Below are 19,374 nucleotides of genomic sequence, written 5' to 3'. Positions count from 1 at the left end.
CCTGTCCTCTCCCCTCATCACATACCCCATATACTGTCCTCTCTCTCATCACATCCCCATATATTGCCCTCTCCCTCATCCCATCCCCCCATATACTGTCTTCTTCCCCTCATCACATCCCGCATATGCTGCCCTCTCCTCATCACATCCCCCATATACTGTGCTCTCCTTCATCACATCCCCCATATACTGTCCTCTCCTCAACACATCCGCCATATACTGTCCCATTCCCCCAATCACATCCCCCCATATACTGTCCTCTTCCCCTCATCACATCCCGCATATGCTGCCCTCTCCTCATCACATCCCCCATATAGTGTCCTCTCCCTCATCACATCCCCCATATACTGTCCTCTTCCCCTCATCACATACCCCATATACTGTCCTCTCCCCCTCATCACATCTCCCATATACTGTCCTCTCCCCTCATCACATCCTTCAAATACTGTCCTCTCCCCCTCATCACATCCCCCATATACTGTCCTCTCCCCTCATCACATCCCCCATATACTGTCCTCTCCCCTCATCCCATCCCCCATATACTGTCCTCTCCCCTCATCACATCCCCCATATTTTGTCCTCTCCCTTCATCCCATCCCCCATATACTGTCCTCTCCCCTCATCAACCCCCCTATATACTGTCCTCTCCCCTCATCACATCCTTCAAATACTGTCCTCTCCCCCTCATCCCATCCCCCATATACCTTCCTCTCCCCTCATCACATCCCCCATATACTGTACTCTTCCCTCATCACATCCTTCAAATACTGTCCTCTCCCCCTCATCACATCCCCCATATACTGTCCTCTCCCCTCATCACATCCCCCATATACTGTCCTCTCCCCTCATCACATCCCCCATATACTGTCCTCTCCCCTCATCACATTCCCCATATACTGTGCTCTCCCCTCATCACACCCCCTATATACTGTCCTTTCCCCTCATCACATCCTTCAAATACTGTCTGCTCCCCCTCACCACATCCCCCATATACTGTCCTCTCCCCTCATCACATCCCCATATACGTCCTCTCCCCTCATAACATCCCCCATATACTGTCCCCTCCCGAATCACATCCCCCATATACTGTCCCCTCCGCTCAGCACATCCCCAATATACTGCCCCCCTCTCATAACAACCCCCATATATTGTTCTGTCTCCCCCTCATAACATCCTTCATATACTGCCCTCTCCCTCCTCATCATAGCCCTCATATACTGTCCTCTCCCTCCTTATCATAGCCCCCATGTACTGTCCTCTCCGCTCATTAGAGACCCCATATACTGTCCTCTCCCCCCTTATCACATTCCCCATAATCTGTCCTCACTCTCATCACATTCCTCATATACTGTCCTCTCCCCCTCATCACATCCCCCATATGCTGTCCTCTCCCCTCATCACATCCCCCATATACTGTCCCCTCCCCTCATCACATCCCCCATATACTGTTCCCTCCCCTCATCCCATCCCCCATATGCTGTCCTCTCCCTCATAACATCCTCCATAGACCGTCCTCCCCCTCATCACATCCCCCAACTACTGTCCTCACCCCCCTCATCACATCCCCCATACACTGTCCTCTCCTACCCTTATCACAACCCCCATATACTGTTCTCTCTCACCTTATCACATCCGCCATATACTATAATCTCAACTCATAATATCCCCTATACTGTCCTCTCTCCCCTTATCACATCCCCCATATACTTTACTTTCTTTCTTATCACATCCCCACATACTAACCTCTTCCTTCATCACATCCCCCATATAGTATGCTCTCTCCCCTTATCACATCCCCTATATACTGTCCCCTCCCCTTATCACATCCCCCATATACTATCCTCTCCCCTCATCATATCCCTTATAAATCACAATTATCATATACTGTCTTTTCCTTTCTCATCACATTTCGCATATACTGTCCTCTCCCCTCAATTACAGACCCCATGTTGTCCTCTCTCCCCTTATCACATCCTGCATATACTTTCTGGTACTGATTTACTTTGAGCCACTGGAAGTGGTGGATGTACACCACTGCTAGGCTGCTTGACAGCCTCATCACATCTCCCATATACTGTCGTCTCCCCTCATCACAGCCCCCATATACTGTCCTCTCCCCCTCATCACATCCCCCAAATACTGTCCTCTCCCCCTCATCACATCCCCCATATACTGTCCTCTCCCCCTTATCACATCCCCCATATACTGTCCTCTCCCCTCATCATATCCCCCATATACTCTCCTCTCCCATCATCACATTCCCCATATACCGTCCTCTCCCCTCATCACATCCCCCATATACTGTCCTCTCCCCTCATCACATCCCCCATATACTGTCCTCTCCCATCATCACATCGCTCATATACCTTCCTCTCCCTCATCACATCCCCCATATACTGTCCTCCCTCATCACATCCCCCCCATATACTGTCCTCCCTCATCACATCCCCCCATATACTGTCCTGCCTCATCACATCCCCCATATACTGTCCTCTTCCTTTATCACATCCCCCATATACTGTCCTCTCCACTCATAATATCCCTTATACTGTCCTCTCTCCCCTTATCACATCCCCCATATACTTTACTTTCTTTCTCATCACATCCCCACATACTAACCTTTTCCTTCATCACATCCCCCATATAGTATCCTCTCTCCCCTTATCACATCCCCTATATGCTGTCCCCTCCCCTTATCATATCCCCCGTATACTATCCTATTCGCTCATCATATCCCCTATACATCACAATTATCATATACTGTCTTCTCCTTTCTCATCACATTTCACATATACTGTCCTCTCCCCCCAATCACAGACCCCATGTTGTCCTCTCTCCCTTTATCACATCCTGCATATACTGTCTGGTAATGATTTACCTTGACGCCACTGGAAGTGGTGAATTTACACCACTGCTAGGCTGCTTGACAGCCTCATCACATCTCCCATATACTGTCCTCTCCCATCATCACAGCCCCCATATACTGTCCTCTCCCCGTCATCACATCCCCCAAATACTGTTTTCTCCCCCTCATCACATCCCCCATATACTGTCCTCTCCCCTCATTACATCCCCCATATTCTGTCCTCTCCCCTCATCAGTGAACAACTGGACGATTCTGATCCAGTCGTTCATTTTCTGCTTGCTTTTACATGGAACGATTATCGTTCAAAACCCCGCGGGAGAAAGCAAGCTACTTCCTAGTTGTAAGAGGCACAAGCTACTTACTATTGACATCGTGTGACATTAGGCCAGTCTGTTGGTTGAACGCAGATCTTAGGAGCGAAAATGTCCAAGTCACCTAAAAATAAAAATAAAAAGTGTTAGAATGGGAGTACACAGCTTTATTTTTGTGTATTGGATGTGGATTTGGAGCCTTCCTTAGCAGCTCCTACCATTAACAATGGTTTACTGTCTTTTGCAGGTCACTTGGAATACCATTCACTGATCATACCTATGAAGACTGCAGACTAATGCTAACAGCTAGAGACCTGACTTTACCCATGGAGGCTGGGCTTGTGGAGTTCACAAAAATCAGCCGGAAGTTAAAGTGAGAAGCAGTTGTTCCCTTTTTTTTGTATAAAAGTTGAATTTGAGTTCTCATTACTTGACTCAATTTGAGCTAGATGATGAGCGCAGGTCATCAAGATCTGCGCTCATTTAAATAGTCTTTACACAGGCCAATGCAGATTGTATGGGAGATGAGTAATCCTTAATACTACCATTCGACCCAAACACACTTTCATCATTGTCGCCACCTATTGATGCATGGAGGTGTGTTGCTGATTGATTTTTGTTAAAGGCTTCTGCAGGCGAGCGCAAGCGCAAATATGCATGCTCCTGCGCAACGTATTTGGGCAATGAAAGGCTTACATATATTTTTTTTGTTCATGCGCTAGCAATACTTCATGCTGTCATCAGTCACCCAGCCCCCAGTAATCATCCATAAATAGTCCATATGTGTGGCCAACAAAATTGCACGACATCTGTGCACTGCGAGATACACCAATCTCACAAGAATATGAATTGCAGTGTGGGAAAAAAATCGTGGCATGCTCTAACTCCTCACACTCCTCAGAATGCATCGCCACAGCTTTAATGCCTCGCATTGCTCTTGCATTACATGCAATGTGCATGCGAGTGCGATGCAAGGTTGCCATTTAAATCAATGGAAAACGCTTCCGATCCTCTATCGCACCTGAAATTCGTGCAAGAGGATCGGAACTTCACCAATGTATTTTTGCCTGAGCAATGCCTCATGAGCGCGGTATCGGGCAGCTTCATGGCCCGACGTCTCACTCGTCCTTGTGTAGGAAGTCTAATGCAAAAAAATAACATGGAAGTTTAAACAAAGCCACAGGTTTCTGAAAAAGTTTTTTTTTGTGCCGCTTGACTTTTCTTTTCAGTGTACAGATGCCTTGGTCTTAAGCTTGACTCTTAGCGCGGCACACCGTCATCACGTTGCATTATCAGGGTGGTTTACTGACACTTGGAATTGATTCTAATGGGTTTTGTTGTGTTAAGATAAGAGAACAATAGGTTTGTCATGGGCAAAAACTTCCCAAATCTTTGAATAAGCTCTTTGCTTTAGACCGCCTTCACACTGGCGAGAAAATCATGCGAGACGCACAAATATAAATCCCGTTCTTTTGAATTGAGTCCTACACATGAAGGATGTTTTCCCGCATGGCACCACAATGCACTGCAGGTAACCAACTGCAGCATGTTCTATCTTGCTGCATAAACTTACATAGCAGTCCCATTGTTTTCTATGGGGCCGGCAGCAGCATCGCACCACATGCTAGGCGCACACGATGCAATGCGAGGTCTCCCATTGAAAACAATGAGAGAAACTCTGCGATCCTCTGCCACGGCTATTAGCTATCCTCCGGCACGGCTACTTACCCGAAGTGATGCGAGGCGGTTTTGAGATAAAAATGCCTCACATCCGCGGGGAAATCGCATGTCGGTGAGCGAGTGATTCACGGCCCGATATCGCACTCGTCCGTGTGTTGTTAGCTTTTTTTTTTTTTTTAAACTTTGTCTTTATTAAGCGGGTCTGGACAAACATGTAACATTACAGTATTTTTGCAGGTTCTTTTTTCCGTATCAGTCTTGGTTGTCCCAGCCTGCATTTTTTATATTATTTATATTAAACTAAACAAAATAAAACAAAACATTGAAACAGACAGATTATATACATGAAATCTAACCTTTGACCCATTTTGACCACGGATATTTTTGGTCTACTGACCTGTATGTTGAGGATCTTCAAAGTTTTCGGAGGCCCCGCAGGCTATGGCACGATTTGTAGATCACCCTAAATTAGTGTGTCTCCCATTGCTATCTGTTCCTGGAACCAGCAGGTGTAGTAGAAGCAGTTTCTTAATTTGTCTTTTACCCTTTGTGGTAATAATTGAATGAAGCTCCCCCAGGTTTCAAAGAAGGTTTGTACCTTCTTTTCTTTGAAAAGTGAAGTTTCCGCCCAATCCATCTGGAACAGGAACGCTAGCTTGTCCAGGAACAGTCTGAATGGGGGCCCTGATGGTTGTATCCATGTTTGTAAAATGGCTTTTAATCCCGCTGCTGCTATGAAGTGCAGTAGTTTTCTAACGCCTCTCGAGCAGTGGTAGACTTCAGAGTCTAAGTAGCCAAATATTGCCCATGTTGGTTCTTGTGGGCAGAAGTTCGTCAGGTGTGTTTTTGTGTACTCTCCTATCCGTGTCCAGAAGTCCTGTATTGGGGGGCATGTCCATAGGTTGTGATATAAGTTTGCATATGGCGCCTGGCATTTGAGGCAATTTGGGGTGTCGTAAGTTCCTATTTGAAATCCCCTACTTGGGGTTATGTATGATCTGTGGGCAATTTGCAGTCTCATCTCCAGAAATCTGGCTGATGGTAAGTATCTGTGTGCTGAGGTCAGAGACTTCATTATCAATGTTGGTGTGAAATCAGGATTGTCCCTGGCCCACTTACCAACCCCCGAGTCAATGTCATCTTGCTCCCTCATATTTCTTATTATCCTGTACAGCTTGGAGATCATTCCCTGTGGGCCTGTTTTCCTAGCCGTCCATATGTCATTTGCTTGTACCCAGTCAGGTTCTCGAAGTCGTGGTATGAGTTCTGTGATATAGTGTCTGACTTGAAGGTATGAAAATAGTGGGATTTGGATCTCAGGGTATTTTTGTTTCGTTTCGTCATATGTTAGGATTCGTTTTTCCTCTGTGTGCAGCAGTCTGTCTATTGTGTGTATTCCTTTGGTCTCCCATTCCGCGAATATATTATGGGGATTACCGTCTTGAAAGTTGGGGTTGTTCATTATCGACAGGTATGGCGATACTTGGGGTGATGTTTGGTTATCTTTGCGCAGTTTATTCCATGTTTTCCAGGCCGTTAATATCAGGGGGTTCTTTTTGATTTTTCCTGGGAGTTCTGCGTATGAGCAGTGGAGGATATTCTGGAGTCGTGTTGGGCCGGCCATTTCTTGTTCGAGTGGTTTGTTTGTGAAGTGTGACTTGGAATGAATCCAGTCATGAATGATTCGTGTTTGTGCCGCTAGGTTGTAGTCTCGTATGCTGGGTAAGTTGGTTCCTCCGTTCTCTCTGTGCTTATGTAATATTTTGAGCGCGATGCGTGGTCTTTTCCCTCCCCATATGAATCTCCTGTACAGATAGTTTATTTTCTTTATGTCTTTTAATTTTAGGAATATGGGTAGTGAGTGTAGGATGTATAATAGACGTGGAAATTCTATCATTTTTAATAGGCTCACCCTTCCCAGAAAAGAAATCGTGAAGTTTTTCCATGTGCTTAGGGTCGCTTCTAATTTTTTGATATGGGGATCTATGTTTGTGTTATATAATTTGGAAGGGTTTCTTGTGAGTTGTACTCCCAAGTATTGTATTGCGTGTTTTTCCCACTTAAATGGATACTGCATTGCCCATGGGGGTTTGGCCTGTCCCCTAAGAAGTAAAGCCTCTGTTTTGTCTAGGTTTAAAGTGTAACCCGAGAGTTTGCCGATTTTTTCCACGTCCTGTAATAGGGGTGTTAGTGTTTCCCTAGGGTTGTCTATCACCAGTAAAAGATCGTCTGCAAATGCTTCTACTTTTATCTTTGTCCCTCCGCATGTGGCTCCTGTAAATAGCGTTGTTTGTGTCAAGTATCTAAGCAGTGGATCTATTGATAGATTAAACAACAGTGGTGAAAGGGGGCAGCCTTGTCTAGCCCCTCTAAATAAGTCTATGTTGGGAGTATTAAGGCCGTTGACTGTGAGAGTCGTGGTGGCCCTTGTGTGCATTGTGTCTATATAGTTCATAAAAATCTGTCCAAAGCCTCTTTTTTCCAGCAGTCTGTTTAAATATGGCCAGGCCATTTTATCAAAAGCTTTTTCTGCGTCCAGACTCAGCAGCATTGTAGTCTGGCTCTCGGGGTTTTGTGCTATGACCGTCGCCGCTATGGCGGCTCTGATGTTTTTTAAAGCACTTCTCCCTTGTGTAAAGCCTTTCTGTGCTGGATCTAGTATGGACGGGAGGATTAGCTGGAGTCTGTCGGCTAGTATTTTGGACAGGAATTTATAATCGCAGTTTAACAGCGCTATTGGTCTGTAGGATTTTGGTTCTGTCTGGTCTTTGCCCGGTTTGGGGAGTAGTATCGTTCTTGATACTCCAAAGTCCTCTGCTTGTGTGTCGTTTTTGTATATTGTGTTTTACAGTTGGGTCAGTACTGGCACCATATCTGTTATTAGTATTTTATAATATTCCGTCGAGAATCCGTCGGGGCCTGGTGTTTTTCCCCCTAGTGCCCTCGAGATCGCCCCTCTTACTTCTTCCTCCCGTATGTCAGCGTCTAGTAAAGATGTTTGTTCTTCTGTTAGTTTTGGTAGGTTCACAGATTCTAGGAAACTGTTTATGTCCTGCATGTTTGTTGGTTCTGCCCTGTATAGGTTTTCAAAGTATTCGTGTAGTATTTGAGTCACTTCTTCTTGTTTTGTTGTGAGGTTATCTCCATTGGCGTGTCTTAGTGCCAATATTGGTTTGTGTGGTTGTTTTTGTTTAGCCAGGTTGGCTAGCAAGCGACCTGTCTTGTTGCCCCACCTGTAGAACTTGTTTTTTGTTAGTTGTGTTTGCCAGTGTGCGTGTGTATGTACGAATGTGTTTAGTAAATGTTTTGCTGTGAGGAAAGTTTGATATGAATTATCGTCATGGGAGTTCATATGTTCTTTTTGTGCCTCCAGGAGGGAGTGATGTAATGTCTCGAATTCTGTTTGGAATTTTTTCCTCCTATGGGACAGGTAGCTTATGATATGGCCCCTCATCACTGCCTTCGAAGCTTGCCAAAATAGGTTTATGTCCTCTATATGGGCCCTATTGTCGTCTGCGTAATTATTCCAGTTTATTTTCAGGTATGCCCTGAAATCCTCTGATTCCCACAAAAATGAGGGGAATCTCCATATTTTGGTTAGCCTTCGCGGGGCTATCAGTTGTAGTTTCATTGTTATCGGTGCATGGTCACTGAGGGATATTGGGTGGATTATTGATTGGTGGTGATATTCAAAAGTGCTGTTTGATATCAGGAGAAAGTCTATGCGTGAAAATGAATGGTGTGCATTGGAGCAGCACGTGTATTCTTTATTGGTGGGGTTCAGGAGTCGCCACGGATCACATAAGCTGAGTTGTTCTTTTAGCGTTAGTAATGCATGTGTGATTGAGGTTGTTTGGGTGGATGGCCCTGTTCTGTCCAGTATTTCGTCTTGTACGCTGTTAAAGTCTCCTCCCATGATTATTCTATCGTTTAGATACGGTTGTAGTTTTTCTATTAGCGTGGCACAGAATGCCGGTTGATTTGTGTTGGGGGCATATACGTTCACCAAGGTATATATTTGTTCTTCCATTTTGATTCTCATTATTAGATATCTGCCCTGCGGGTCGGCTATATTTTGTAGTATTACATGTGGTGTGTTTTTCCTAATCAAAATGGCTACTCCTCGTGATGCTGATGTATGGGAGGCTGTATAACATGCGTCTATCCATGGTGCTTTTAGTTCCCCTTTTCCCTCTTTTTTCCAGTGTGTTTCCTGTAAAAACACTATATCTGGTTTATATCTTTTTAAATGTGTGAGTACTTTTTTTCGTTTAATGGGTGTGTTTAGTCCGTCTACATTCCAGGACAGTATTTGTATCGTGGAGGGTGTTTGATATTCAGTTGTCTCTAAGTCTGTGGGCATATTGGTATGTGTCGGTTATAATTACCGTGGTTTTTGCCTCTTTGTTGTCGTCACATCCTTCGGTCCCAGCGAGCCGTGGATGCAACTGGGTGTTGATTGTGCCATGCCTGCGGGGCTCTCCGATCCTCCTTTCGGTCCGTTTTCTAAAGGTCAAATGGGTCAGAAAAAAAATAGAAAACATAAAAAACATGAAAAACATAGTTATAAACATATAAACTTTCAGTATTGAATTCTTTTTCTTTTGCATAACGGGTGCCACATCCACGATGTTTCGAACAGGGTCATAATAAAGAGCAACTATGCAGTTCCTTTTTTCCCCATCTTTCTCATCCCTGTTCTCCGTCTTCTTCCATGCGCAGATGTCTTCTGGCTTCCTCCGGGGTGTTGAATATTAGAGATTTATTGCCATCTTGGATTCGGAGCTTTGCCGGATATAGCAATTGGAAGCGTGTGTTTTGTTCATGTAAGGCCTGGCAGATTGGGGTAAATAGTTTGCGTTTTTGTGATACTGCCACTGAAAAGTCCTGGAACAGTAAGATCTTTGATCCTTGTATTATTAGTTCTCCTTGTCGTCTGTAAGCTTGTAAGATTGTTTCTTTTGTTGCCCAATGCATGTATTTTGCTATCAGTGGGCGAGGTCTATTTCTGTTGTTACGCCCCTCCCCCGGGGGGCCAATTCTGTGAGCTCTTTCTATTGTTAGAGGGTCTTTAGGTATGTCGAGCTGGAGTACTTGTGGTAGCTCAGTAGTTAGGTAGGTTATAAGCTGGTTATTGGTTACTGTCTCAGGTATTCTCACAAAGCGAAGATTATTACGGCGATGTCTATTTTCTAGGTCGTCGATTTTCTCCCGAAGCATTTCGGTTTCTGACTGATTTCTTTGTAGCGAGGCTTCCAAGCTTGCTATGGTTTGTTCTGTATTCTGGGTTTTCGCTTCTAATTCCGTCAGCCTTTGGGTGTTGTCCGTGATTTGGGATAATGCTGAATTTATGGATTTATGCAATGCCTCTAATCTGTTATCAAATAGGGGGAGAAGCATTTTTGACACCTCTTGTGCCACCAGTGTTGCCTGGGTTATGTCCATGTTGTTATTCATTGGTTGGTCATTAGTTTGTATGGCGGAAGTGTCCATTGTCTCGTGGTCGGTGTCTGGTAAGACCGCGGTACATGGTGGGGGGGTTCTTCGAAGGGGATGTAGGTTGGTGTGTGCTTTTGCTTTCTCTTTCTTTGATGTTTTTGGCAGCTTTGTTCTTTTGTTGTCCTCCCATAGATGTTTTGTCTGTGTTTGGCTGGCGTGTTGCCCTTGTTGAGGTGCCTGCGTTTTTTTCGTTTAGATATTTGTCCATGTTTTTTTTTTTTGTTTTTTTTTAAGTCGAGTGGTTATGCGGGTTGATTTGCTGAGATGTCTTCCCTGTTCTTGAGGTTTTTCTGGTTTTATTGCAGTTTAATTTTGTTGTGGATGTGGCTTATCTTTCATTATCTATTGCTCCATCTCTGTTTGTCTGGGGTCTTTGGTTCGCTCCGCGACTAATGTTCCTGCTGGTTTCGTTTTGTCGCTTTTATCTCCCCCACTCCTGTTTTTGGTGTACTTTAATTATTCTGTTTTGTGCTGTCTGTGCTTTCTCTCCCCTCTTTTCCTTATTCCCCCCCCCCCCCCCCCCCTGTTGCTGTTTTGTTCTTTAGGGATTTGTCAGGGGTTAAATTCGAATGATAGTCCCTTGGGATCTTTTCTGTGGTATGTACTGGGTTTTGTGTTTTTCTTGAGGTTGGGATGGGGCTCGTGTGGTAGTTATGGTTGCCCACTGTTCTTGGGCTGTTTCCCCCCCCCCTCTCTCTCTTTGAAGGGGATCTCTGTGCCTCTGTTGCGTTCTGGGGCCCTCTCTGCAGCGTTGGTGTGGCTGTGTGGTGTCTTCACACTTCTTTGCTGCCTCTCGGCTCCTTCCCCTGCCTGGTGTAATGGGCGGGGCTTATTGTGGGCGTCGCTGTCGAAATTTAGGCTGTGGCTTCTGCTGCCGCTAGGCCGCTGCGTCCCCACAGGTTTTCGGGGGGGTCGCCGGTTCAGGGGGGGGTTTCTCCGGTTGTCCGGGTGCTCTCCCGGGCTATTCTCCCCGTGCGGAGCTGGGCTATGTCTGTCACGGCCCGGGTGTTGTGGCGCAATGCCCGCTGCTGCCCGCTTTGGTGTTCCGGTGGGGTATCTACTCTCGGGGGGTCTCCCCTAGTCCTCTATGGCTTCCCGAGGTCTTCCCCCGTCTCGCGGCTCTTACCGGGCTTGGTCGCGGTTCTCGCGGCCGGAAATTTAGTCCGCGGCTTTGGGCGCGTCCAGGCCGCAGTGTCCCCGGCGCTCCCGGTATGTCTTGGGCGGGGGCCGATGGGTCTGCAGACCTTACCGGAGATCTTCGGCGGAGGCAAGGTCCCGGCTGGCTATGGGTTGGGCGTCCCGTTTCCTCGCCTCTGTGCCCCGGTTCTCCTTTCCCGCGGTCCGCGTTTGGAGGTTCACGGAGGATCTTCCGGGCCCCTTGCCGGTGTTGGGACTTCTGCCTAGCAAGCAGGGGAGATGTCCGTCCCTGCAGCTGCTTTTTTGTGGGTCACTAGAGGGTCCCGGTGTCTCTGGGAGTTGTGTCACGCAGGAGCTCTGAGAGACACGTCCTGCTTCCTCTGTGTCCTGGGCGGAAGTCCGTGTTGTTAGCTTTTATAGTCGGGGGATAGTTCAGGTATACACGCTGACTTTTATAGTCGGAGGGATAGTTCTGGTATACACGCTGACTTTTATAGTCGGAGGGATAGTTCTGGTATACACGCTGACTTTTATAGTCGGAGGGATAGTTCTGGTATACACACTGACTTTTATAGTCGGGGGATAGTTCTGGTATACACGCTGACTTTTATAGTCGGAGGGATAGTTCTGGTATACACGCTGATTTTGTAGCCTAGATGAGCTGTGAATTGAGGTGAATATATATTTTGGCAAGTAAGTCAATGGACCTAAAAGAGGAGTCAAGGCAGGAATTACCTACTTGGGGCTAATGCCCACGGATGGATTTCTGCCGCGTTTCATGAACCCAATAGCTTACTGCCTTTAAATGTTCACGCAGCATGAAATAAATCGTGGCATGTTCTAATTGCGGAAAAACGCGCAGCCGGCGTCCATTGCAGTCAATGGAAGCCATGCATCACGTGATACTTCCGCTGTGAGCACAGCGGAAGTATCGCATGATTACGCGGGTTTTTTTCAGCCTCACTGCGGCTGTAGATCGCTGCGCCTATGTGAGTCCTAAAGAATATTTAACATTAAGCAAAAACTAGTGCCAGATTCTTGACAAGCACACACGCTAGCGCTAATCTCTGCGCCAAAACTATGCCAAATGATTGTGCCCCAATACCTTTACCTTACTTATATTTGTTACTGTATTACTTACTTTCAACAATTTGTTTTCAGCCTAAAATGGAACAATTTTGAGAAACAGCTGGAAGTGTACGCATCTATTGCCAACTTGTCAAAGGGAGGAAGGATTGGAATAGAAGAGTTTGCCAATCATCTCAAGCTGCCGGTGTCGGATCTACTAAGAGAGCTGTTCGCACTGTTTGACCGGGTAAGTCTTATATTATAAGGCTTACTATAAGATGTCACAACTTGAGACGTGTAACTTTTGGGAACTTGGTAGCATATAGTGTTAGGCTGAAAAATGACTTGTGTCCATCTAGTTCAGCCTGCTATCCTGCAATGTTGATCCAGAGGAAGGAGAAAAACCTAATGAGGCCGAAGCCAATTATACTCACTTTAGGAAAAATATTCCTTCCCAACTCCAATCTGGCAATCAGAATAATCCCCGGGTCACCGACCCTTCTGAAGTAATCAGTGACTATAACATATTATATTGTAACACCCAAGAAAGGCGTCCAGGCCTCTCTTGTACGCTTATCATGTTCACCATCACTACATGCTCAGGCAGAGAGTTCCATAGTCTCACTGCTCTTACAGTAAAGAACCCCCTTCTATGTCGGTGTAGAAACCTTCTTTCCTCTAGACGTAGAGGGCGCTCTGTTGGCACAGTCCTGGGTATAAACAGATGATGGAAGCGATCTCGGTATTGTCCCCCGATATATTTATACATAATTATTAGGTCGCCACCCCCCCCCCCCCAACCGTCTTTTTTGCTAAACTAAATAACCCCAATAATAAAACTTCAGTCTTGTGCAAAACTCCACACTGATCATGATCATATTATATCTGTTTAATGGCCGAAGCTCATTTTTCCTGATATAATGCTCCAGTCCCCCTCTATAGACAGACATTGTCCTTGTATTCGGTAATTTCGGTGTTGTCATTGAAATAAATGGAATGCATGCATGTCCTCCATTTCTGTGGGGACAGTCAGGACCGCCATACTCAGGACTCGTGGGAACCCCAGTGGTTACACCCCACTGATCATAGAGTTACTCCCCATCTTCTGAGTAACTTTAGATCTCTTTATATCTTGGTACAACCCCTTAAAGCACATCCTCTGGTACTGGCCAAACAATGATGGCTGGACCGCTTTTTCGACTACCTGATGCATACTGTGTGCATGCAGATCTCACTGGCCAGAGCCGCTCATGTGGGCAGCACTAGTCAATCACAGCAGGCGTAGTGTCTTAGGGATCCGGCACACGGACGTATTAACACGTGTGGATAAAATGTACATGTGCAAAATGCAGAGACGCATGGGTTCGTACACATTATCCTTTTTTGCGTGAGCAGAAGTCTATGCGGGGTGGACAAATGTACAATGGGATCCGTGAAAGAATGCGCATTTAAATCAGGGCGGGCGTGTGTCTTGTGCCCATGTGAAGATGCTCTGTGCATGCAAACACGCTCACAAATGCCTTGTGCTAGCAAAAACGCATACGCCCGTGTGAAGCCACCCTTAGACTCAGGCCTCATTCACACGGGTGTATTTGCGCTCCAGATTACGCGCTTAAGGGTGCCCACCCACTAGCGTTTTTTTACTGCGAAATTCGCAGCGTTTTTTTTTTCTGCAGGGGTCTTTGGGCTATGGGACATGCAAAGCTAAAATCGCAATCGCGATATCGCGGTAAATCGCGATTTTTACATTACAAGTCCCATAGACCCCCTGCAGAAAAAAAAACCCTGCGAATTTCGCAGTGAAAAAAAACGCCAGTGGGTGGGCACCCTTATACGGATAGCATAAACGCCATTGATTTGTATTAGGGCAATCAGACTTGTGTTTTTCACACGTGTATTTTACATGCGTGAAAAAAAAAAAACGCAGTACGTCCGGTTATGGTCTGTATTACTGATCGAAATTGTTCATTCAAATCAATTAAATTCAGTGAATCTGTGTGAGATTTTTGCGCTTTTTTTTTTTTTGTGTGTGTGTGAAAAATTGTAGTTTTATACACCTGCAAAGAAAACCACAAGAAAGACCAAATACAGAGTGAGGGCGGTTCCAGATGAGTGCGGGCACAACTACACTCGGCAGTACGGAGCTGCGGTGCGCCTGAACGAGGGGAATTTCTTCCCATTCGTTGGGTTTTCAAACTCCGCATCCGAGTGCAGGAGTTTGAAAATAATCACGAGAAGTCTGATGATGGTTTTGTGGTGCGACTAGCTTCCCCCCTCATGTGAAAGCTCCCTAAGGGCTCCTGCACACTGGCGATCGCGATATCGTGGCAAAATCGCTACTTTTTTCCCCGCAATTTTTTTGAGCATCAGCGCTGCTTTTTTTCCCAAAAACATGGCTGCCGTTCGCGATTTATGAGTCAATTGGACTTTCTAATGTTAAAAAGTCATCGCATGGAAATCACAAGTTGGTGCTTTGCAATGTGATAAAAAGGAGGCGCCATAGGGAAACATGGGAGATAAACAAAGCGCAGAAAGATAGAACACGCCGCTATTTTTTTTTCTTGCAACATCGAATGAGTGAAAACATTGAAAATGTTCTAATTTTGATGCCACATAGACTTTTATGGGAGACTATGCGAGCCAACCGGCAAAGGGAGGGGGGACGGTGTTTAACATCCCTGTGGGGATAAAGGGAGTCCCTACGGGGATGTTAATCTCTTTCCCCCTTCCTTTGCCGATGAAGGTCGTCCCAAGCTGCAGGGATTCCCTTCATCCCTGCGGGGATTCCTTTCAGTGAGGTAGATGGGAGATGCGATGCGAGAGCTCACCCAAAGATAGGACGTGCCGCGATGCGGGAAAACATCGCTCATGTGTATGAGCCCATTCAAAAGAATGGACTTCACATCCGTGCGTGTTTTGTGCGCATTGCATCACACAGAAATTGCACAAGTTTCTCGTTCGTGTGAATAAAGCCTTAGGCCTCATGTCCACGGGGAAAATCAGGCCCGCTACGGATTCTCCATGTAGAATCTGCAGCGGGTCCCTCCTGCCCCGCGGACATGAGGGCTGAAAATAAGAATAAATGAGAATTAACTCACCTCCCATCCGCTCCGTTTCTTCTCTTCGCCGCGGTGTCATCTTCTCTGCGTCGCGGCCAGATCTTCTTTCTTCGGCTCGGCGGATGCGCATGATGACGTCGGTGACGTGCCCCGCGCATGCGCCGTCCCGAAGAAAAAAGATCCGGCCGCGACGGAGAGAAGATGGCGCCGCCGAGAAGAGAAGAAACGGAGGGTGTGAGTAAATTCCGAATTTTGTCTCCCGCGGATCCGGACGGCTTCCATAGGCTTCAATAGAAGACCCGCATGAAAATGGAGCATGGTCCAGATTTTTTCATGCTCCATTTTTTTTTAAATCACTTTTATTGACGATCCGCGGGTATTTATCTACCCCGCGGGTGGTCAATGCATCCCTATGGGGTGCGGATCCGCGGGCAGGAGAAGAGTTAAAATCCGCTGCGGATTTTAATTCTTATTTTGCCCGTGGACATGAGCCCTTAGAGATCAGTGAGGGCTCTTTCACACGAGTGCTTTTGCGCGCTGAGAATCGGCCGTGGGAACTGCAACCACTGGTCAATTTTCACTGCTGGTTGTGTCCCTCTCAGGTGTGAACAGGGCCGCCAGTGCAGAAAAGGACACTTACCTGCGCAGGAACGCTCACAAGACGAAGTGATTGCGCTCCATTTTAGAGTGAAAATGCGTCACACACTCGCGTGATTGCGTCACGCGCGTGTGAAGGAGTGCTAAGGGCTTTACATGGGCGTATGCGTTTTTGCACGCAGTGAACAATTTTTTTTTTACGTGTATTTTACTGTCATTTCTGTGTCACAGGGCCTATTCATTTGCGTGCTGCAAACGAGCCCTCCCCGACTTAAATGGTTATTTACCCTAGTGAGTTCCAGGTGTGTTATTTTTCTCGTGGAATTGAACAGCATATTGCACGCACATTTGCGCACTCCCTATAGACTTTAAATGCACACAAAAGTAGAGCATGCAGCGGTTTTTTCGCATTTGGGCAAAAAAAAAAGGAAATGAAAACCAATCCATTGAAATCAATGGGTTTTATTCTCTGCGTATTGTGCTCAGAAATTTTGCGCATGCTAACACACGCGTGTAAATGTCCATGTGCAGGAACTCCTGGCTTCACATGGGTGTGTTTGCGTGTGCATTTATGCAGCGAATAGAACCCTGTAGATTTCAATGTGTTTGTCCACAAGTGCGCATTTTCACAATTCACGCAAAAAAATATGCAACATACTCTATTTTGCGGCATTTTTGCACACCAAAAGTCCCCATAGAAGTCAATGGAGATGCACAAATATGCATGTGATATGCCAGGAGGTGCGTGATACGCTGCGTAATTGCGCAGGAAAGGAACGCATCCAGAACTCGTTAGACTAATTTCAATAGCTGGGAGCAGCGGTGGGTATTTTTCTGAATGCACAAAAGCCAGCAAAATATCTGCAGATGCGAATACACATACGCGGGCAAGCGCAATATCGCTATTAGAAAATCGGACTGATATCGCACTCATAAAGCTGCTTTCATACAAATGTTTTCTCGCAGATAAACGTCGCCCACAAATCGCCGCCATGTGAAGCATTGGACTGCAATGCATTCATTCACACGGGCGATTATTACCTCCCCTCCTCCCCCTCCCGCACAGCATCAAAATATGGGCCATGACCTATCTTTTGCCGAAAATCGCAGAGAGGGGGAAGGAGTTTACCGCCGCTTGTTGCAGAAGACGGCTGGTTTCTATTTAGCTATTAAGGCTTAATAGAAGCCATTCTGCCGAGCGTGGCAGCGGAGTCCATTTACGCGATGCAGCCCTGTGAATGGACGAGACAGCGCTAATTCCAAAAGGGATTAGATTGCAGCAATGCTGCGCTGCCGCAATTCTTCCACGCGATGCTTTTGCGTATAAATGCAACGCTTGTGTGAAAGAGGCCTAAAGCTGCGCTTTTTCAGCTATTTTGTATATACTGTGCACGCTACTTTCACGCGAGTGAAAAAAAATCATATATTGCTCCAATATGACAGAAAAAACGCATCGCATATAAATCACTTGCCAAGCCAGTGAGACACAATTTTTCTTTTCATGCACACAGAATTGAAGGCTTATTCACACGGGCGGATTTTTTATCAGTATTTTGTGAGCCAAAACCAGAAGTGGAGAGAAAGTCTAATTGGGAAGATTTTCATTTCTTCCGTATTTTGGGCCGCTCCTGGTTTGGCTCACAAAATACTGATGTAAAAGGCGTCCTGTGAATAAGGCCTAAGGCTTATTCAGACTGGCACAGGCGAAACTACGCTCGGCAGCACGGGCAAATCATGCGTACAAATCACGGGCAGGAAAGGAGGTGGTGAAAACAAAACCACTGAAATCCCATAGAGATCCGCAGTTTCGTTTTTTCCCTTTATACGGTTGTGATTATAAGGGGACTAAAGTACATTCGTGTGAAGGAGCCGTCGGCGCAATTTTATGCATATGAGAGCGCATTTGCTTACCCCCCTAGACTCTAATGGAATATCAGGAGCGCAAATGCACGTAAAAATCATTGCGGTTTCTGTGACCGCTTTTCTGCACAGAAATCAGCGTGCTAAATCGCCGTGTGAAAGAGGCCCTAGGGCTTCGGCAGACGAATGTACGCGACAAGACGATTGTCGCAGTGGAGCGTATTTGTGCATAAACAAGGTTTACAGTAATCGGGTTGCACTCACAATGCCAGTTCACACGCGCGTTCACCCCTCTCCGTGGCATACAGTGCCGATGTAAAGCTTAATAAGGGCCGGCGGTCATCTTCTCCCTGCGACGTCCGCTGGGTCACAACCCTTCCCTGTCATGCAGAAAGATGAGGTGAGAAACACGCTTATGAGAATGAACCTATGGAGATCACAGGGAGCCGTGCGGGTGTGATGGCAGCCAGGGGCCTTCTGAAAGGCCCCAGGACTGTCAAAGCAGAATGCTTATCCAGGCATTCTCGTGGGGTGGCTTGGTAGACTGCCTGTCAATTCGCAGTATGATGTAAGGCTATGGCATTTCATCATATTGCAAGAGCGATCAGAGCATCACACGCTCATGTTCACTCTGGGACAAAAAAAAGTGAAAATAAGTTTTAAAAAGTCTTACTAATTATATAAAAAAATAAAAGGTTATTTTAATTATTAAATAGAAAAAAAAAAACTGTGCTTCCGTAAATGACCAACCTATCAAAGTAGCACATTATTTACCCCGCACAGTGAACGTCATCAGGAAAGAAAAAAAAACACCAGAATTTTGCTTTTTGGACACCCCGTCTTTAAGAAAAAAATGTAATAAAAAGGGATGAAAAAGTCACATGTGCTCCAGAATGGTACCAACGGAAAACTACAGGATATCCTGCAAAAACAGAGCCCTCACACAGCTGCGTCAACGAAAAAATAAAGAAGTTATGGCCGTCAGAAAATGGCGGCAGAAGATAATTAAAAAAAATTAAATATCTTGGAAAAAATAAAAGTAGTACGGCGAAAAAAGAAAAAAAACTACATAAATTTGGTAACATAGTATTCGTACTGACCCATAGATTAAAGCTATCATGTCATTTCCGTTGCAGTGTGTACACCGTAGAAACAAGACGCACCAAAAGATGGCGGAATTTCATTTTTTTTTCCACTTACAATTTTTTTTCAGCCTGCAAAAAACAAGCCCTCAGACAGCGACGGCGACGGAGAAATACAAGTTATGATTTATTAGAACGGGGGAGCAAAAAACAAA

The 19,374-nt window shown here is 45.8% G+C and overlaps 1 protein-coding gene across 1 annotated transcript in view; it reads left to right on the top strand.

Annotated features, from left to right (window-relative positions):
- Positions 1 to 3,429: 3,429 nt before the first annotated feature.
- LOC136595458 (lysophosphatidylcholine acyltransferase 2-like) overlaps positions 3,430 to 19,374 on the top strand; it is a 51,793-nt gene continuing 35,848 nt past the window's right edge. The window contains exons 1-2 of the mRNA XM_066588700.1: positions 3,430 to 3,550; positions 12,655 to 12,808. Coding sequence (XP_066444797.1) covers positions 3,474 to 3,550; positions 12,655 to 12,808 — 231 coding nt within the window. The 5' untranslated portion in view covers positions 3,430 to 3,473. The remainder of the gene's footprint in view (positions 3,551 to 12,654; positions 12,809 to 19,374) is intronic.

This window comes from Eleutherodactylus coqui, unplaced genomic scaffold (assembly GCF_035609145.1).
Source record: "Eleutherodactylus coqui strain aEleCoq1 unplaced genomic scaffold, aEleCoq1.hap1 HAP1_SCAFFOLD_214, whole genome shotgun sequence".
Lineage (NCBI taxonomy): Eukaryota > Metazoa > Chordata > Amphibia > Anura > Eleutherodactylidae > Eleutherodactylus > Eleutherodactylus coqui.
The sequence above is the reverse complement of the archived record's forward strand: the minus strand, read 5'-3'. Positions and strand labels throughout refer to the sequence as shown.